The sequence below is a fragment of the Coptis chinensis genome, chromosome 8, assembly GCF_015680905.1.
Source record: "Coptis chinensis isolate HL-2020 chromosome 8, ASM1568090v1, whole genome shotgun sequence".
Taxonomy (NCBI): Eukaryota; Viridiplantae; Streptophyta; class Magnoliopsida; order Ranunculales; family Ranunculaceae; genus Coptis; species Coptis chinensis.
Window position 1 is genome coordinate 88,904,530 of NC_141463.1, and position 20,489 is coordinate 88,925,018.

General features: G+C 38.3%; 2 protein-coding genes across 3 annotated transcripts; both read right to left on the reverse strand.

Annotated features, from left to right (window-relative positions):
* Positions 1-10,624: 10,624 nt before the first annotated feature.
* On the reverse strand, positions 10,625-15,797 carry LOC147484050 (protein OBERON 4-like). Its single transcript, XM_086575901.1, is given in 4 exon segments — positions 10,625-11,474; positions 12,366-14,730; positions 14,732-15,145; positions 15,147-15,797. Coding segments are annotated over 4 exon segments (3,693 nt in total). The 5' UTR covers positions 15,492-15,797; the 3' UTR covers positions 10,625-10,905.
* Positions 15,798-16,136: 339 nt separating this feature from the next.
* TWD1 (FKBP-type peptidyl-prolyl cis-trans isomerase family protein) lies at positions 16,137-19,534 on the reverse strand. 2 transcript variants are annotated; one of them, XM_086575940.1, is made up of 8 exons: positions 19,374-19,523; positions 19,239-19,304; positions 19,131-19,193; positions 18,954-19,043; positions 18,110-18,294; positions 17,814-17,936; positions 17,548-17,700; positions 16,137-16,630 (listed from the first exon to the last, which is right to left on the reverse strand). In XM_086575940.1, the coding sequence occupies exons 1-8, from the start codon at positions 19,411-19,413 to the stop codon at positions 16,304-16,306; spliced, it is 1,047 nt and encodes a 348-aa protein (XP_086432066.1). In that variant the 5' UTR covers positions 19,414-19,523; the 3' UTR covers positions 16,137-16,303. The 2 variants fall into 2 exon arrangements, with proteins under 2 accessions (XP_086432066.1, XP_086432065.1); XM_086575939.1 differs by having other exon boundaries at positions 19,131-19,304; positions 19,374-19,534.
* Positions 19,535-20,489: the final 955 nt, after the last annotated feature.

Sequence of the window (20,489 nt, forward strand, 5' to 3'; positions counted from 1 at the left end):
CGCATTGCTCATTGTTTTCTTGATAATGTTTGATTGTTGGTCTGTGAATGTAGCAGACGAGCAATACTTTCTTGACGTACTTCATCTACATTGGCTTTCGAATGAGCTAGTAATTCGTCATTAAGACCATCGTCTAAGGCAGCAGTGCGGGTTGTCCCAGCAAAAACTTCGGTAGGTAATACGGCTTCTCCTCCAAAAGTCAAGTTAAATGGTGACAGTCCTGTTTAGCACTTTGGAGTGGTTTTATATGTCCGTAGAACGGCTGGTAGCTCTCTTGTCCGCTTTCCTTTAGCTTGCTCGAGTCGACATTTGAGGATTGCTAAGATTGACTTGTTTGTCGCCTCGGCTTCCCCGTTCGTTTGAGGGTGATAGGATGTTGAAAAATTGTGTTGAATATGGAGACTAGCACAGAACTTGTGTATTTCTTCTGCATCAAACTGCTTTCCATTGTCTGATATTAACTCGGCAGGGACACCAAAATATCACACTATATCCTTCTATAGGAACCGCTTCACGTCGAAAGCTTGTATGTGCACTGAGGGTTATACCTCTGCCCACTTGGTAAAGTAATCAGTGGCAACCAGCAAAAAATGGGCATTCCCTGAAGCTCTAGGGAAAGGCCCAATGATGTCTAAACCTCATTTTGCGAACTGCCAAGGTGAGAAAATTAGACGCAGTTCATTTGCTGGAACTCGCCCAAACATAGATAGCTTTCTTTACTGAATCCGCTAAGTCCAAAGTTGTGCGCATGGCGTAAAGGACGGCTTCATATTCTGCTACATTGTCAGAGGCCTTAAAACGAACTGAGCTCTCAATAGTCGACTTATCTGGCTTGATAAAAAACACATCCTAATCCAAAGCCAAATTTGTTATGTGAGTCATCTATGTAAACAATCCATGAATCAGATGAAGAGTCAGTATGCTTTGGCGGGGATTCCTCGCCCCCAACTGTGGCCGATTCACTAGAGATACATTCGTCTTAGTTGATTTCGGGGATGAAATCGTTGATAGGGAAATCTGTCATTAGGGATGCAAGTGCATGACCCTTTTTTGAAATGTGAGGTTCGAAGGTAATGTTATAAGTACTCAAGTAGATGTCCCATTCTGTGAGTTTGCTTGATTCCTGAGCACTTCGGAAAACTTTGCAAAGAGGATACTCCATATATACTTTAACCAGTTTTCCATGGAAGTATGGCTTAAGGCGCCTGGCAGCATGAACTAATGCTAGAGTGATTTATTATTTTTATTTTTATTTTTCCTCAAATATCTGGTTTCCGCCCCCATTAGTGTCTTACTAATGAAGAATATCGAACGACCGTCTTCTCCATCGACGAACAGTATTACATTTACTGCAGTATCTGTAGCGACGAAGTAAGCTCCAATAGGTTGCCTTGAAATGGTGGCCAAGATTGGTGGTGAGACGGCATTTCTTGAGTATCCGGTTTGAATCTTTCTTGATGTTAAAGATTTTGTATCTTCAGAGAAAATCATCCAATGACATCTTCATTTACCGCAAGGTCTTTCCATCGTGTTTCAAATGCACACCGCATTGCTCATTGTTTTGTTTTGATAATGTCCTTGATTTGCTATTTTGTGAATGGTGCGCCAAATGAATTTTGATTTTTGATTTTAGGGGTAACTTCGCTATGCTGCATCTCATGGTGTGGTCGCTCCCAGTTGTTGCGTACTTCCAAATTTTGTTGGTTTCTTGGACTGCGAGACCTGTGCCGATAATATAGGCTAAACTGTCGAATTGGGGAGTAGTTTCTTCAGTGTGGCCACATTCTGGGTGATCTTTGTTAAACCTTCTATATCGGTTTGCTGTATTTAAACCATGTCTTAGGTCGTGTTGCAATTCGTGCCTGAGGTCATGACCTTGCCGTCCGGCATCGCCTCTTATGGTTGATGTTGTCCATCTTTCTAATCTTCTTGACATGTTGTGATTAACGCGTGATGATTTTGGAATCTCGTGGGAGGTATGATGTCTTCCTGACAACGTGTTTTGTTGTTCTTTATGCCTTGTGTTATGACCCTTGCTACACCCATCGTCCTTGTTATTTCAAGATCTAGATTGCCTCCTCGAATGGGATGAACGTATGCTTAACCTTGAGTGATTTGGACGATTTTCAGGGATAAGTTCTAATGGACGGAATCTGCCATTATTATCCTGTATTCGGTTGAATACATTTCGATTTTCACTCTATTTGGGGGCTCTTGCCGTTGTGGAAAAAGTAGCATCAGTGTCATTCATTTGTATTTGCTTCCCTTTGTCCGATTTTTATACGCAAGTAGTTGTTGACTTGTTGTGTTCATTTTCTCTTCTGAGCCTTTGACGCATCATTTCTAATATAACGTCTTCATCTTCTGTCTCCATATTTTCTGGATCTACTTAGTTTGCATTTGTAACATCTAGATCTTGAAGATGAGCTGTTGGAGCCTTCGGTCGTATACGTCTAGATCTGGGTTGTCGTGGTACTTGGAGATGTGAAGGTTGAGCTTGCAGATCTAGTGCGGCTAGTTGATCCATCGCGGCCTGATTAATCGGACCTTCAGGATTTGGTAAGTTGTTTTCTTCTTCTTGTCGCTAGTGCTGCCTAGAAGTGTTACTCATTAGTGCTGCCCACTTTTGGTGCCCAAAAGTGTTGCTCACTAGTGATGCCCAGAAGTGTAGCGTCTCCTCTGTAACGATGGTATTGTCTTGTGTGCAGTTATGTTTTCCATTGCTGAAGCATTGTGGTGGCCTTTGATGAAGGCGATAGAGGATGCAAAATAATATTGAGCCTTTTGGCTTATAGAGTCTCTTGATCCAGCGAGTTGTTGTGTTAGACTGATGAACTCTTATTTGCCTGCTTGTCTGATATCGAGTAACAACCGTTGATGGAACTTAAAAGTAGTAGATCTATTTTGGCTGATAGTTGAAATTTGAATGTTTGTTTAACTTCTTCATTCCGCTTTTCGCCATGGTTGACTTCGGCATTCTTCTTTGTAAGGGTGTGAGATCTGATAACATCTTGGAGCACTTGTGGAAATTCTCTTGCGTTTTTGCCATTGTTGATAGTTGTATTGGTCTCCTTTTGTTTAGTTGCTTCTACAAGTTGTCGTTAAGTTTCTTTGTTTTTCTGAACCTTTGATGCAAAGACTTCCAGTCGGGGCTTTTTTATCATCTGTCTCCATATTTTTTAAATCTGCATCTCGTGAAATTGTGCCATTATGAGGAGAAGATACTGGCTAGTGAGACCGTAGAAGTTTAGATCTGGGCTTTTGTGGTATTTGAAGCTGCAAAGGTGAAGCCTTTTGGTATGGTGAAACTTGATTGACTGGATCTTCAAGATTTGCTCAGTTATTTCCATTGGACTGTTGTGTTCTTCTTTGATTGTTTACTTGAGATCTTGTAGTTGTCGCCATTAATGGAGCTTGAAGAAAAAATGTGGAAGAGGGCCCGTTGATAAGAACCGCAGACGGCGCCAATTATGTTTGGGTGAGAGCTCACGCAAACACACCAATGATCTTGTTGGAGAGGTTGATATGGAGTGAGAGAGACTGTACCACCAATGGCTGCCTACGTATCCAAATTGTTCTCTGGAATCAAGTCTAAAAAATGCACGTAGTTCTTTGTTCGAAATGATTGTTGGGTATTTATAGGAATCTTATTACTTAAAATACCCTTTCCTTATTTGATGAGATATTTCCCTCTTTGTATGAAATCTTTCCCAAAGCTTCATATGGAAAAAATCCCTTGACATATATCCGGACCTGCTATATATAACTTGGGTGTCATATTAGTGGGCAGTGTCATTGCTCCAATAAGGGGCATGCCCGAATGCCACACTAGTAGGCAAGCGGGACTGCCACAGTAGCGGGCAAGCAAGCACGCCTCATTAGCGGGCGGCTCTTATAGTAGTACCCAATGATAGTCGTTCGTAGGGGTACGAGTACACTGGTACATACAGTTTCTATCCAAACTCTAGTGATCTAACTCATCAGAACTGCACCATTGGCATATGGCTAACCAGAATCAACACTAAACCACTTGTATGGACAGTTGATCATGGTAATGAATATTACTCATCTATTTATTTTGTTTGTGATGGTGTGCTCATGATTGAATCAGTACGCAAGAAGGCGATGCCGTTACTAGGTGGAGTAAATACATCCGCCCCGGCGTGCTTTAGTACAAGATAATGGTAACTTTGTGTTGTTTAGTAGGGATTCAAAAGTTGTATGGCAAAGCTTTGATGTTCCTAGTGATACGATTCTAGGTGATCAACAGTTGAGACCTGAGCAGAGGCTCGTCTCTAGGAAATCAAATTTCCAAATGAGAATGCAACAAGATGGTAACCTTGAGATCTACGAAGACAATCATGCATTGTATTAGCTGTGACATTGTATTGAATCTGGACTCGAATGGCCATCTGTATTTTTTTTGTTGCAGTGATGCTTTAATTATCGGGAACTTTACCAAGGGAGAGAACCAGCAGCAACCGAGGAAAAACAATGGTACTAGTCTATTGTATGGGGCGCAAAGACTTGCCAGTTTAATCGGTGTATCAAGTGAGAGCGAGAGAGGGGGTCTAGAATTTGACATCGCGTTTAGGAGGCTAGGATTTTGTAATTTTCATTTTTCATCATATTGCAGTTTCATTAGTTAGTTCCATTATGCATTTAGTTCTATGCAACTATTAAAGGAGTTATTCTTTTCAATTACTATTGTGTTCTTCATACTCGAGCACTTTGTTTATTCCACATATCTCCGTTTATTTTTCAGCTATTCTCTTCAATAGGTCCTTCCATTTTGTAGCTTAAATTGGATAAAAACAGAAGTTTTAGGAATTTTTCGTGTTGGGGAGAGCAAGCGACCATAAACAAATCAAATGTTGAAGATATATAACAATTGAAGTTTCTGGGTATGACTATATCATTATGGTTAGTGTTGAATTGGTCGAGTTTTAGTATGTCTCGAGCTGAGGCGTGTATTATCTCATGGCGCCAGGAACACACAGATGAGAAACTCTCAGTTCTTGGATGCACTGCTAACTGCTTTCTGAAGTTGGTACTCAGTAGCCAAATGGCAGAAGTACTGCACATGTTAAAATGCAGTTTTAGTAGAGAAATGAAGCAAGTCATCTGAGAGTTTAGACACATGGTGTTCCAATGCACAAACTCATTCAAAGTAATACTAAACTCATGATGGCACAAATCTGACAGTTCAAGAAGAGATTGGGGAATATATAGTGCAGCAGTATACCAACAAATTTACCAAGAAGAACCATGTGTTGGACATGAACCTCATTAATCATATTCCAACTTCTATCACAGCAGACGACAACACTGAACTCACCAAAGCTCCCACTGACATTGAAATCAAGCAAGCTGTTTTTGGTCTTCACTCAGAGAGCTCACCTGGCCCAGATGGCTTTTCTTTGGGCAGTGTTAAAGCAATTTGGCTTTGCTAGCAAATAGATTGGGTGGATTCAAGGTGCTCTCTGCAATAACAGCCTGTCTATTCTGTTTAACGGAGGGCCAAGAGGCTTCTTTTCAGCCTTATCTCCTCTTCGTTTTGCTTTTGCGGAGGAATGTTTAAGTAGGGCAATTGATTGGTTGGTCTTGAATAACAAAGTGAAGAGAATGATCTACCACACCAAGTATGTTAGTCCATCTCACCTTATGTTTGCCGATGACATATTCTTGTTCTGCAACGCAAACAAAAGGTGCCTCAGACATTTGGTGGAGTTTCTGGAGAAATATCAAGGTACCTCGGGACAAGAAATTAACAAAGAAAAGTGTAAAGGCATTCCTTAGCCCCCATGGCCAATGAAAGAAGACTTGATATCTGTAGTACTCTGGGTATTGCTGAAGGCACATTGCCTGAAAAGTACCTAGGTGTACCTCCTTTTTCATGGCAGAGTTAACAAGCAAGCTATTGCTATTTTGATTGACAAAATAAGAGGAAGAATTGCAAGTTGGGTTGGAAAACTACTTTCCTTTCAAGGGAGAATTGTTCTGGCTAACCAATGTCCTTAACAATATTCCTATCCACAACATGGCCATATACAGGTGGCCTACCTCAGCTATCAAGGAATGTGAGCAGCTCATTTGGAATTTTATTTGGTCTGGGCAAACAAATTCAAGGAAGTTGGTCACAGTATCTTGGGAAAAAACTTGCAAACCGAAAGAGGAAGGCGGACTTGGGATAAGGAAATTGAAGGATATTAATCTTTCAATGGCTATGAAGCTTGCTTGGAGCTTACTTACTGAGAATTCAGATTGGGCACTCTTCATGAAGGGAAAATACAAGACTTGTTCGGTTTGGTCAGGACTGAAATGGAGTCTTAAGGAGATTACTCAATCCCAAAGTTGTGTTATTGGAAACGGACACATGCACTATTAGACTTTGGTGTGATAGCTGGTGTTCAGACAAACCTATTTGTGAAATTTTGGGGCTTCCCTCAGACTATAGCACCTTGATACAGTCCAAGTTGAGCAGTTGCACACATGGAAATCATTGGAACTTCACTCCACACATTTTGCAGGTCCTTGCTTTAGCCGGTGTTGACCTTACAACTCTTCCCCAACCTAATGTTCTTGATGAGGACTTAAGAATATGGAATCCTAGCATGGATGGGAAATTCACTGTTTCTTCGGCACATGAGTCAATCTGGAAAAAAGTACCTATAAAGCCATGGTCACAGTTCATTTGGTCTGCTCCTGCTCATCCCAGAACCATTGGAATTGGCTGGAAAATTGCTCATGGTGCTATGCATACTGATGATAGGCTAAGCAAGATGGGCTTCTCTGTCGTTTCGGTGTGTGTCAACTTGACGCTGAAACACAATCACACATTCTTTTCAGCTGCCCGTTTGGTCTCCAATGCTGGGAATTTGCATGCTCAAAATTTTAGGTGCATGGATTGGTGACCTCTTTTACTGACATGATGCTTCTTTGTAAAAGTAGAAGCAAACTAGTTCAAGGCATGTGGAGTGCTGCTGCCATTACACTGCTTGTGGAACTTTGGAAGAACAGAAACAAGATTAACTATGATGGTGGTAAGTCCAACTTTGGGTTCATATGTTTGCAGTTCACAAGTGCAGTGAAGAGAGCTCACAAGCTTTCCAGTGGTATCACGGACAATTCAGTTCAAGACCTCCCTGTTCTAAGTTCTTTTCGACTACAAGGCAAACCCAGAAAAGCGCCTAAGATACTAGAATGCTACTGGAGCAGACCACCTACATGAATCACTAAAGCCAATACAGATGGCTCTTTAAGGGGAAATCCGGGCTCTGCCCTGGGTGGGGGTTCTCTACAGAAATAGTGATGGCAAAACAGTTCGTGTATATATCGGGGGTTGGGATAGAACCATGCTTTGTGGCTGAGTGTCAAGCTATTGTCAACTGTATAGACAAGGCACTACAGATGGGATGGGCAAAATTATGGATCGAATCGGATTCCATGGCTGCTGTGAAGGTTTTTCAAGTTGATCATGTCCATTGGAAAGTGAGGCGTTGTGGAACAAAGTAAAAAATCAGATGCAGTGGTTTATGATCACCTTAAAACTGGAGAGAGGTGAACTTCGGGGATGACGAGAAGGCAGGGCAGGGAGTACTTATGTGCAAAGGAGCAAAGGAATGGTGGTGTGCAAGATGGATATAGGGGGTGCGTGTGGAAGCGGTCACAACTCCTGAGATTAGAAAAGCTCCATTACCACATAACTAATTGCCTAGAAAAATCTTCAAACTATAAGGACTCGCATTCCCTAATTATACCACATAACTAATTGCCTAGAAAAATCTTCAAACTCGCATTCCTTAATTATTTTAGCAAATTTCCACTACTTAAAATTTTCACGTAAGAATATAATAATAAAAAAAAAGACTAATAAAAAACATTCCAATAAACCAACGTTTTTTTTATTTCCCCAAAACCATTAAAGAGGGACAAATGTGTCTTTAAATGTTTGATGGGTTAATGAGACTAAACCAAACAACAAAGACCCAAAGCTCAACGGGTCAGTATATTTCTCTTTTCTTTCACTCTCAATTCTTAAACAAGCGTAATACTTCAACGAAAAAAAAAAACAAAAAACAAAAAACAAATTCAGAAAGGACTTGTGGTGTAGCTTGTTGCACACTTGTCCTAATTATTTATAAAACTTGTTATCATTATCAATAAAATTTCTACTTAAAAAAAATAAAATAAAAAACTAGGTAATTTTTTACTTTCAATGTTAATCTTTTATACTTTTCTCCACGTGATAGTAGAGTTAGATAGAATTATAACATTATATGAAGTTAACAATTTGTTAAATTGTTGATAATAGGGTTTTAGTTTAATAAATATGAAATAAAATTTGCATAATTTTGTTGATTCATTTATAGACATTTAGACCTTAATGACTTAAAAAAAAATATAAATAAATAAATAAAATGAAAAATTGCATAATTTTTTGTTTTTTAGTTTAGGTTTATGACAATAAAATAAAATAAAATAATAAAATTGCATACTTTTGTTTTTGCCTTGGGAGAATAATCTGGCCCGGCCCCTACAAACACCCGGCAAACTTTTTACAAAAAAAAATCCAATGTTTCTCAACCGTTTGTTCGTTGAGGACTTCGAAATATCAATGCAACACCACATTTTCTCAAAAGAACTGAACAGCAGGAGCTAACCTACTACATATTTGTTCATTGATTTTTTTTTTTATTTTTTTTTTGGCTTGAGTATGTTCTTAACATACCTTGCATTTCTCTTTGTACATCACAACTTCTTTTGCTTTTAAGCAAAAAAAGAAAAGAAAAGAGGACCTATATTTTTTCATCAGTACATATTAACTTAAAACAACCAATAAACTATTTTGTCTTGGTAACGAAACAATTAAAATCAATAATCAGAACGAGACTTCACGATAAAATTCTGATGACTGATAGGATTCATTACCACTGGGGGCTCCTGCTGTACTGGCCAAGCCTGAAGCTTCTTAATGTTGAACTCCTCATTTTTTTAAAAAAAAAAAAAAAAAAAAAAAAATTAAATCTACGTGCATTTTATTAAAAATCAACTCACGTACAATTCCTAATATTATTCGGAAAAAATATTATTTTCATTTCGTCTAAATACATTAAAAAAACAAAACAAAACAAAACAAAACGAGACAAGACAAGACGGAGTTAGAATGTTAGATACTTAGATATATAAAAATCTGATTTGCTCAAAAGATTAGTCAGTCTTTTGTTCTTTAACAATATCAGACTAAGTTAAGTCACTAACATAGACATCCAAAAGACAAAAGCTTCAAATCGAATCAGTTTATATAATTTTTATAAACATGCAAAATTTTATTCCAAAGTAACAAGTTAGCTAGCAGTATATTATAGACAAGAGTGAAAACAACCGTGAAAGAAACTCTCAATATATAAAAGGTTTTGATTCGAAGATAATGAGAGACTTAAGTGAATTGGAGTGGGTTTAGTTAAAGTCTCAATTGGTCTCCTTGTTTAGAATTAGACTCCTTGAGGCTTCTCGTTTTTGTCCTAAAAATGATGATTTTGACAGTTTATCCCCCTATGTGGTTTGGCACCTGGGCCTTCAACACCTAACAACATATATACTATTTAACGTTGTTCTCCGAAGTGAAGATTGTATGCAAAATCAACACTTTCAAGTTCTGATCGTTGACCTTGGCCGAGATCATCATCTCCAAAGTCACAGCTTCAGTCCCACACAAGTTGCGTGTTAAACTAACCATGTTGGATACAAAAAGTTTAAAGTTGCACTATAATCGTGATCATTCCAATCCTCTTGTGAATATATACATTTATCTACATAATAATGCTGTCGTAATGTTAGACATAGAATTATAGAAATAGCTAATTTAGACATCCAAAAAAAAAAAAAATCGAATCAGTTTATATAATTTTTATAAACATGAAGTTTGTACTCCAAAGGGCTTCAGCTCGTGTATATTATAGACTGGCTGAAAACAAGTGAAAGAACTGACAACAGTTGGTTTTGATTCGAATATAACCAATTGCATTGAATTGGAGTGGGTTTGAAGTCTCCGATGGTCTTCAAATTGCTCTAGTCCTCTAGTCTTTACCCATGAGTACATAAAGAGTAATCATGCTTGTGGAGCTCAAGGCAAAAGACATGCAACTGTAGAACTGCTCAAAGCCAGCAGATTCATTTTCAGTCTTTATACTCTGAATTTCTTCCAGATAGTGTGGCAAAATCACAGGCCTTACTTCAAGAAGGAATTTGGATGATCAGTAAAATGATCACCACATATGACATATCTACAAAGTTGCAGTGCTAAAGAAATTAACGTTCTTGTGTAACTATGTAGAATTCCAATCCTCTTGTGATATATATTTTCTACAAAAGTTTGTCATCTCTGCATGAAATTAATTCCAAATAGCAAAAATAATCTATCAGAACAAAAAAAGTTTGTAGAAGTCGTGTCTTACATATCAAGTAGGAAACACTCAGGCTACTATATTGCCACTCAAGCCAAAGATTTTCTGGATGATGTTCACTCAGCAACATTAAACTAAATATAAATCAAGAAGGAAACAACGAGGCTCAGATCACCATGAAAGCTAAACTTGTAATTATTAAAGTGAAGCCTCATAACTTGACATAAAATGCTGCTAAATGATTTTTCCATTCAAATTGCTTCTGTAAGGGAAAACCACTTGACTAGTAACATACTTGAAATTCTGTACAAACTTGGGTTAGCTGGACAAAAAGATAAGAAACTAACCTGAGATACTAATCCTACACTAAAACAACATAAATGGTTAACTAAATCTGATACCAGAAACTACAGTGATTATAATATGTCAACCCTATAGAGGGCAGTTAACTGAGGCAATTGAAATCCACAAGAACGATTGGATATCTCCAGCAGCCATATTATGCACTAAACTTTTGTTTTGTAGCTTCCATTTTCAGTAACAGATCTCCGATGTTTGATTCCATCCTCATTTTCAAACTAAAGTACTCACGATGTTCTCTTTCCATAATTTTCAGTTCGTCCAGTTTTTGTTTGCGTCTTTCCTCGGCCTCTGCCATACGTAACTTTGTGACTCTACTCAAATATTCCTCATCAATTTTTTCATTCTTAGCAACTGCAATGCGCTTTAGGCCTTCAGCTTCTTTTCTTGCATCATCAGCTCGTGACTGGAACATCTTAGCCTCCGCATGTTTAATCCTGACAATGCTCTCCAATTCATCAGTAACAGGCTGCTGTCCTACACTAGCCTGCAACTCTAGATCGCCAGGCCGTCCATTTATCTGATCCCAATCCAATCTCGGAGGAGCAGTACTTGCACTATCCCTGCGAGGAGTACTTTCTGTAGAAGCAGACAACGGCCAAATAGCCACTTGATTACCAGAAATTCCATTGCTCTGTTCTCCTTGATTTTTATGGTGTAAATCCTTCAAAGAACTTTGGGAAGGGTTTCCAAACTCAATATTACTCTCTGTGACCATAAAAAAAAAAAAAAGACAAAGATAATTAGGTTCACAGATGGATTCGATAATGAGACTGAACTAAATCCAGGGATCAGATTACGATAGCTAAGAACAATATAGTGAGAAGTATAATTTCATGTTGGGGAGTAAATAGTTAGAAGCATAATATCATGTATGTAAAAATACTTATTACCCAACGATCAGATACCACAGACATTTTCATTCAATCGAGATAATAAGAAGCATAATAACTCGCAAGCCAAATTATCACTTCCTACCTACACGTAACCTTGGTCTTGTATATTCCCCTACTATCTTTTTCTTGTCTTTCCCATGTGTAAATGTGAATGGATACTTTTGTTATTCATTATGAGTCTGGATATGAGAAATCCTAGATCATAACAGCGCCGTTCAAATACATTCAACTGTGTACAGGACCATGTAAGAACCTTATATAGAAGGAAGTATTTCCTTAAAGTCAACGATCCACTAATCCCAGTTTATCTTGCAAAAAAAAAAAAAAAAAAAAAAGGATCCGTACTCCGTAGAAACATAACTAAGTGATTCTTCACTTCTTCATTTTTATTTGCTTTCCTAATTCTCATTTGAACAATATCAATAGAGTTAAGTATACATTCAATTTCACAGAGATGTAACAGCCAATGCCTCAGACTGGACCACAGTAAGTCAAGCAGAGCATACCACCTACCTAACTATAGACGTTAATTGTACAAACAGAATAAGGATGTAAAAGAGTAACAGTTAAAGAAAATAAAGCACGTAATATCAGAAATGGATATGTTTCATGTAACTATGTAAGAACCTTATATAGAATGGATATACAGGGAAACTCTTGTACAATAAAAATGAAGAATCAATAAAAAAAAAAAGATGCTCACCAGTCAGGAATTGCATGATGTAATTGAAAACCTCAGAAAGATTGGATTTCATTTCCAATCTTGTAATCATCTGATCGGCAAAATCATGGAGTTGTCTCCCCTTTGTGTCATGGCTGGCAGAGAATATCCTCTTCACATATTCAAGTTCCTTGGAAAGAGTTTCAACTTTCCAATCCTTTGCACAAGTTTTAAACACTTCTTTTACAAACCCCAACATTTCAGAAGGATGTTTACAGGCAACACACTGAAACTGCATCTCAGTTTCTTCTTGAGCCTCACCAACACTTCGCCCATTTCTTATATATGATTCCCGTAAGCCACACTCTGTATGGCACCAATGAAGGCAGACATCACAGCCAACCCAGCTACAAGTATTCAACGCCATGTCAAAGTTTGAGCAAATAAGACACATGCAAGCACTGCAGAAGCCATTCTTCTGCACACAAACCTTGCAGTCACATTCATCGACAGGCAAAAGACTCAAGCAGGTAATATTTCTACACCTCAAGTTGAGATATATCTCAGCTAATTCTGACAAAGGTCTGCTGCTAGGCCTTTGAAGAAATTCTCGAAGACCAGTTTTGAAGGCTATCAAGATCTCAAGCTGAGCCCGATGGGACTTTGACAGTATCTCCACCGTGAGGTCAGACCTGTTCTGCAGCACTTCACGAAAAGCATGTAATTGTCCACGTTTATCTTTATTTTCCAATATCTCACATGCACTCTGTTTTAATAAAGCTATGGAGTGTTCCGCCATTTCTTCAATTCTCCGCGACATTACTAGCACGGGCTCCGAAACAATCATGCTGATGATCCTCTCAGTAAAACCAGTTCCAGCTATCAGAAGCTGGTCCATCTCTCTCTGACTACTACTCCGAAACAGAGTGCCATTTCTTTCTTTCACTACACGGTTCCTCTCCTTGCCAAACTCCAATCTAGTTTCATGGGAACCAACACTGTTTGTAGGAGACCTGACTTCAATAGGTTTTTTCGACTGTATTCCTGAAAGCTGTCTATGAAGACTTGGCTGTCGACCAGGGCCACCTGGAACTCCACTGCTCCCTTCAGAAATTTTAATTGGTTGTCCTTGCATAGCTTGAGTATACAAAAAAGCCTGTGATGTTTGAGGTGCATGTGAGCCATTGCCATACAGCATTCTCTGATAATTGGGGGATTCCACACGCTTGGGCTCATCTAAAGACTGCCCTAGCCAAGTACCATGAGAAACTTGTTGATCAATTGCTTGAAATAAAGGATGGCTGCCAACTGATTGCTCATAGTTCTCAAATAAGTTCTGTGTGAGAGAGCAGCTAGGATTGTGAATAAACGTTTGAGAACCAGAAAAAGACATTGAGCCAGAAAATCCATCAGAGCTTGTGCGAAATGTGTTAGGCAGGGACTGCACACTCCTTGCCTGGCTAGGGGAGCTAGGAGTAACTTTTGGATCATGAGAAGGAAGAGGTAGTAAGACATTTGGCAAGGACAGAGAAAGCTCAAGTGGTTCACTTTTAAGATTTCCATCATTACTTACACCAGAATGAATGGTCTTTTCAGGTCTTGTGACAATGGAGCTAGAGAATAACTCAAAGCCGCGACTGCTCGGTCCTTCCATAGCATTATCTCTGCAAGCCAGAAAGTCGTTTTCAACCCACCGAATATTTTCCCTCGAATTATCTTCACAGAAGGGGGACACTGCTATACTCTTCCCTTTGTCCTTCCCATTGGGCGTGTCTGCCATGAGGTTCAGCGTCATCTGAGATTTCCTGTTATCTTCCATGGTAAGCTCCTTCGTATCAACAAAATTGATTTCGTCAGCCTGAACTACCAGATCAACATTATTTTTCTCTTTCGTTCCCTCATCAAGATACATTGACTTCTCAGCGTTGTCATCCTTCAACTCTTCCTCTTCCAACTGCTCTTCCGGAATGCGGCCATGAAAGAATGACGAGTCATGATCTCCACTGTTATTTTCCTCTTTCGCTTCATTGTCCTTAACTAATGCTGCAGTTTCTTTTCCACTATTTGTTTGATTGACAAATTTTTCATGACATTCTTGCAACTCAACAATTCCTTTCGACACAAATGTGATTGTCTCCAACATTCTATCTCCCTCAATTTCATTAAAAATACTTTCTGTTTTAAGATCTACCTTATTTTCAGGTAATGACTCAGTTTCAACAATCAAGTCTGTTGGCAATTTCATCTGCTTATCGGACTCGACCTGCTCACTCTCAGAGTTCTCTGTACATGGAAGTTTGGTTTCGTTATCAGGGTCTGTTATCGACTTAGTTTCAGGTTCAGGTTCTAACTCCCCTTCTTCCATCTCACTGCTGCTACCACTCTCTCCCTGCACTTCATCACTTTTTCTTCACCTCACTACTCTTGCACTTTTTCTCCCCATGTACAAGCTCAAGCTCAAGACCTCTTGGAACAGCCTCAACACTCCTACTCTGCTCACCACCAGAGTCCTTGGAGCTGGGAGACGACCTTACCACATCTCTTGAACCCTGTGGAGACCTTACAAAATCTCTTAAACTTTGCGGAGACCTTACAGAATCTCTTATACCCTGCTGTGGTGACCTTACATTCATTCTATCCTCCACTAAAACTCGATTTCCTCTATCCGCACTTGACCTATACTCTTCATCAGTATCTTTGCTCACACACAATCTCCTCCACGACGATACAGTCTCTTCTCGACGAGTTCTTTCCCTCTCAGAAGCAACATACCCCTTTGGAAACTCCCTTTCCCTTTCCCTCTCCCTCTCCCTCTCCCCTCCTAACACTACAAAAGCTTTCTGAACGATGTATCCTCTCCCTCTCACTAACATACCCATTTCGAGGCGAAGTCATTATAACCCCTCTATCAAGTGACTCTCGATACCGGTCAGAAGTCTTTCTCCTATCAAATCCATCTACATCATAATCATATCTCTTCCTAGAAGATCTAGATGAACCCCCTTCACCAAAGAATCTCCTCGACGAAGAACGATCAAGATCTCTCTCTCTCTCTCTATCTCTATCTCTATCACGCTCCCTTCTTTCCCAATCTTTACAACTACTACTCCCCCCACCTTTCTCACCAACTGAATCTAAATCATCACCATATGATCTCAACCTCTTCATTTCCACAACTTTATAACTAATTTACAACATAAAGTTACAACAACAGTAGCAAAAAACCTTGTATTTCTCAATAAAGATCAAATTTTTACCAAATTGAACGAATTACAACACGAAAAAACCGTAATTTTAAAGAGAAATTGAAAAGGGAGAACATTTACCAGCTTGGGTAATCGTAACCGGACGTGGAAATGAGTGCACAAGTGATTGGAGTGGAAATGGAGCTGGGCTTCATTTTGAAGAGGAAAAAAAAAATGGAAGAAGCTGTTTTTTGGTTTGTTAAAGCAGGGGAAGTGATTATGCTGACGTCAGACAAGTGGGGAGGGTAAAATTGATATTAAGAAGAAAGTGACCTGACCTACTCCCTTGAGGTCTCTTTATATATTATTTTGTGTTTCCCCAAAGTTTAAAAGAGTCATTGCAAAGTCAACTAGTACTAGCGTGCTGATAGAATCTATAACAAAACTTGATCACAAGCAAAGTATGGAAAGGAAAAGAAGCAATATCAAATTCACTTTTTTGACTCTCAAGATTGAAATTAGTCTTCTTTTTTTGTTCGTTTGTCTAGGTTCTTTATAGAGCATGCATGATGCAAGTGCATATATAGAGGCACTAAAACAATCTACACTTCTACAGTAAGGCAGCATGCAAAGACCAACATTCTGTAATAAGGATATGAATGAGAATCCAACAATACATTAATATCATTTGAGTATATTATTAATCATAGAGTACATTATAAAGGACATTTGGTCAAACAAGCAACAATGGGACAAGTCGACAAGATGGTCAGTGCTTCCCAGCTCTCCAGATCATCAGTTAACTTTTTGCTTTTCTAGTTTGAAAAGGCGATAGAAGAAGGCTAGAAGCCATTGCCAAACGAAGATGAACCAATTCTTCTGCTTGGGTTTAGGTTCAGGTCTTGGTCCAAAAATCCCCTTGTAGATCTCCTTTTGCTTCTGATAAACAGCCTTGTCATCTTCATCAAGCAGACGCAATTCCTTCACAATCACCTTATCTTCAGGTGCATATTTACGGGCCTTAAGAAAGTCTTCCCTGGCTGCATCAGTCTGTCCAAGTTCTGCCTTAGCTTTTCCTCGTCTGAACATAGCTTTGACGTTGTTCTCATCTTCACTCAACACCTACGAGGTCATCAAACAATCTAATTAGCTCCGTATAAACATTGGCCTCCATAATGGATCATAAGACCTTATATATATATATATAGGGGTAGGTTCCGTTTACAACACTTTTTATACAACATTTTATACAATACCCCTTGAAAATATGATTTAAGCCTTGATTTCTTGTAGATATGATCTTCACACTATGGATATCGTCTCTACAAAAATTCAGCTCATTTGAAAACTCATAACCATGAGAAAATTGCTCTCAATCTATGAATTTTTATCGACGGTCCAGAAATATCGATTTTGTAACATTTTTTTTGGCAAACTTAGAAATGTTGAAAGGACTGATTTTTTGTGGATATCATATCCATGGTGAGAACATCTTATCCACAAAAAATTAGCCCTTAAAACACCTTGAAGGGTCCGGTTGGGAGTATTGTATAAAACGTTTTATAAAAAGTGTTGTAACCGAAACCTAGTCCATATATATATATATATATATGCAGAGCGCATTTGAATTGTTGGTGTTTCAGAGACACCACCATGGTATGTCCAAGACAGCCCAAAGTTTGCCCTCTTCCGGAGAAAATTAAGGATTGTTGGCAATTTGACCTTGGGGAATTCACGTGTGTCATAGGATAACTCGTGGTTAAAAAAAAATGAGGTTGAAAAATTTATAGATCCGGAGGCTAATACACACATTTGGGAGGGGCGGGAGTGAAATTTTTGATCAACTTCAAATCGTCAAAATTCATAGTTTGCCTGTTTTGGGCTTTTTTTTTTTTTTATAGATCTGAAGGCTAATACACACATTTTTTTTTTAAAAAAAAAAAAAAAAAAATCTCGGATAAAGACTCTGACTAGTTTGCTTGTGCTAGTTGAAAATCAGTATATATCAAAAAGCTAAATGCTTTGATGAATACACATACAATGCTGCACTGGGGAATGGCTTCTTCGTAGCGTTTCAGCTTTATCAAACAAGCTGCAATGTTGAGGTGGCATGGATTCTTCACAGCCAAGGCCATGTCACGGTACTTTCCCATTAACTGGAACATAAAGTCGTCACCCATGTAGGCTATAGCCTGAAGAAATCAAGAGCCATCAGTGACCGCATCACATGTGTTCCTTAACAAATAGCATTGACTTCAAATAAAATGAAGAAAAAAGAGAGTGATTAAAGAAAATATTATGTAACCATTTCATACTGTTGCATAGCCTCCTCCAGTTTTTCATCCTTAAAAAGAACATTCCCTTCCATCTTTCTCCGATCTGCTGCTCCAATCCTCTCCTCCACAGTCATGTCACCACGAGCTTTCCCCTAGAAAATGTATGAGACACATTTCATCAATGACGCACTAATAACTGATGGTGATGAATTGAGAAAGAAGTTGATGAGTGGAAAGAAACTAAAGACAAAGATGCTAGAGCCTTAATTCAAATTGAAGAACCAAGAAGTACATTGGTATAGAACTTCCGATAGCCTCAACTTACTTCTTTGGTTTCGTCAAAACCAATAAGTTCAACCTCATATATGAGATCTGCCATTGGTGGAACATTTGGGAAAGAAAAGCTTCCTTCCTTGCCATAGCCTAACTCCCAACCCACATGCAGCAAAGCACATTCACCAGACTTCATGCTTGCAACAGCTATTGCCAATCCTGTCATCTGATTTTTCTCTGCCACGAACAAAGAAAAACAATGAATGTACAGAACAATGTTTTAAAGGAATAGTAATAAGTTACAGCAACAGTCCATTTCCTAAAAGTTTTGTGTCTGGACATCTTCAGAACCTTAATGCAGACATGATAGTCCACTTCTCCTAAGAAATCTGTCGCACTTAGTTGGCTATTAGAAACATACTAACCCTAATTGTGAACAACTCTAAATAGCAGAATCAAATGTTTACATAGAATTTACTCTCCAATGGAGTAAACAAAACACATGTAAAAGAATGCCAATAGATTTTGCGTAATTCTGCTTTATCAATGGGTTTCCTTGATGCCTGTTATAACTTATAACAGTACTCGTTACCTTACCATCTCACTTAATATAATTCTAAGTCTGCAAGTGGTAATGAAAGCCCCCATAATTTTTACAATCTATAATAGCAATTTAGTAAAGATACATATAATTATGCAAGCAAAAGTTGCTTTTCAGCTAACTTTGTCAAAACAACCGGGCTTCATAAAAATAAGTAAACGAAAAAAAAAAACTGAAAAAAATGAGTTCTTGACACCACAACTCTTACAAAAGTCAAGTGGTTGTTTATTGAGTAATTGAGAATCTTCTTTCATAGACTTAAAATGAAGGCCACTGATAGTTTAACCACAATTACCTTTTCCAAGAACAATCTCTATTGGTCTCTGTTCCTGCCATGTATCTTCAAATTTGTGCTGCGTGCTTTCCGTCCAGGCTCTATAGTGCACTATCACAACAATATAGCCCATGTTATGCAATTCCTTTGAACTTTATGTTTGATCTGTAGAATTGGAAATAAAGACAATATACTTACAAAAGCATGTGGAATACTTGGATGGTTTCTCGCCACGACCTTCCTTGATAATTTTCTTAGTCACTTTCTCATGAAGGATTATAGCTTCGGAATCAACCAGTGGAGGACCTTTATTATCATCTTGAGATGGTTCCCCATGAACAAATGCAGCATCTTTAACCTCATTTTCACCTCCTGCATATAACAACTTGTTGGCAATAAACAAAAAATTTATGTACACTCAAAAAAATCAATAAAAATTACCAGTTGTTGAATGAGTTTGTTCATCTTCATTATCTTCCATTCTTTGCCGGCAATTGTTACTGTTGGAGTCAACTACCACCAAAATTTATTAGCTCTTTGTTATTATGGGCCTCCGGCCCGGCCCATCCTATAGTTTTGTCCATCATCTCACTAGATGTGTTTAAGACTGAGTACAATAAACATAGTGCATCTCATTGATCAAAGTTGTGATGAATGATGAATGATGAATATTATACTAGAATGTTGAACAAAGCAAAAATTTAAACACATTGGCTAGATGTTATATCTTTTAGGCCAACTAAATTTGACACTAAAATATTTGTATACCTTAGAAAAGTTTAAGAAGACTCTTTGTTCGTTACTAGAAATATTTTCCAAAAATTCATGCACATAAAAAAGAACTAGGATATGTAAATTTATTTTTTCATGTAGAACTCGAAGTCTCGATCTTAACCTATAACTAGGAGTAAAAATAGCTCAAACTTAGTAAAAATCCTAATTTTCAGCAAACAAGAATTCTGACGCGCTATTACTCTTTCCATAGGTATCCAAAAGCAACGAGGCCTTTTGCGTTGTAAAGATAACACACAGACCTTACTTCTTTATGTTTTACAAAAATTCTCAATCTCATTCTAAATATGCTAAAACTAGGCTCGAACACAGTGCGCAGAAACTGATTTCTGACACACTGTTTTCTGCCAACCAAACTTTTCGATACCATATCTATCTCCACAGAACTCTGAATGTGTCGACGCTAATTGGGTTGGAAACTCTGAATGTGTCGATGCCAATTGGGTTGGAAAGAATACTCATGGAACTTGATTTTTCGTGTTTTATCAAAATCCTAACTCTTCTTCTAACTGTACAGAAACTGAGATCTAACACTGCTGCAGAAACTGTTTTCTGATGTGCAGAATTTTCTGACGACTAACGCTATCGAGTGCATATCTTCTTCCACAAACATCCAAATGGAGTGGGGTTGGCTGTGTTAGACAGAAGACTCACTGAACTTTTATTTCATGTTTTGACAAAGGCCATATCAAACAGGAGGCATAAACTATCTTAGCTCTAAATCAACGCAAAGGTAAAGTGTTCGACAACAACTCCCTCAAGACA

Excerpts from the sequence above, each read along its gene's own strand:
- TWD1 (XM_086575939.1), bottom strand. The coding sequence starts at position 19,413 with ATGGAAGATAATGAAGATGAACAAACTCATTCAACAACTG. Across the intron at positions 19,305-19,373 it reads ACAAACTCATTCAACAACTG|GAGGTGAAAATGAGGTTAAA; the intron begins GTAATTTTTATT and ends TGTTATATGCAG. Across the intron at positions 19,044-19,130 it reads CAAGTATTCCACATGCTTTT|TGCACTATAGAGCCTGGACG; the intron begins GTAAGTATATTG and ends TTGTTGTGATAG.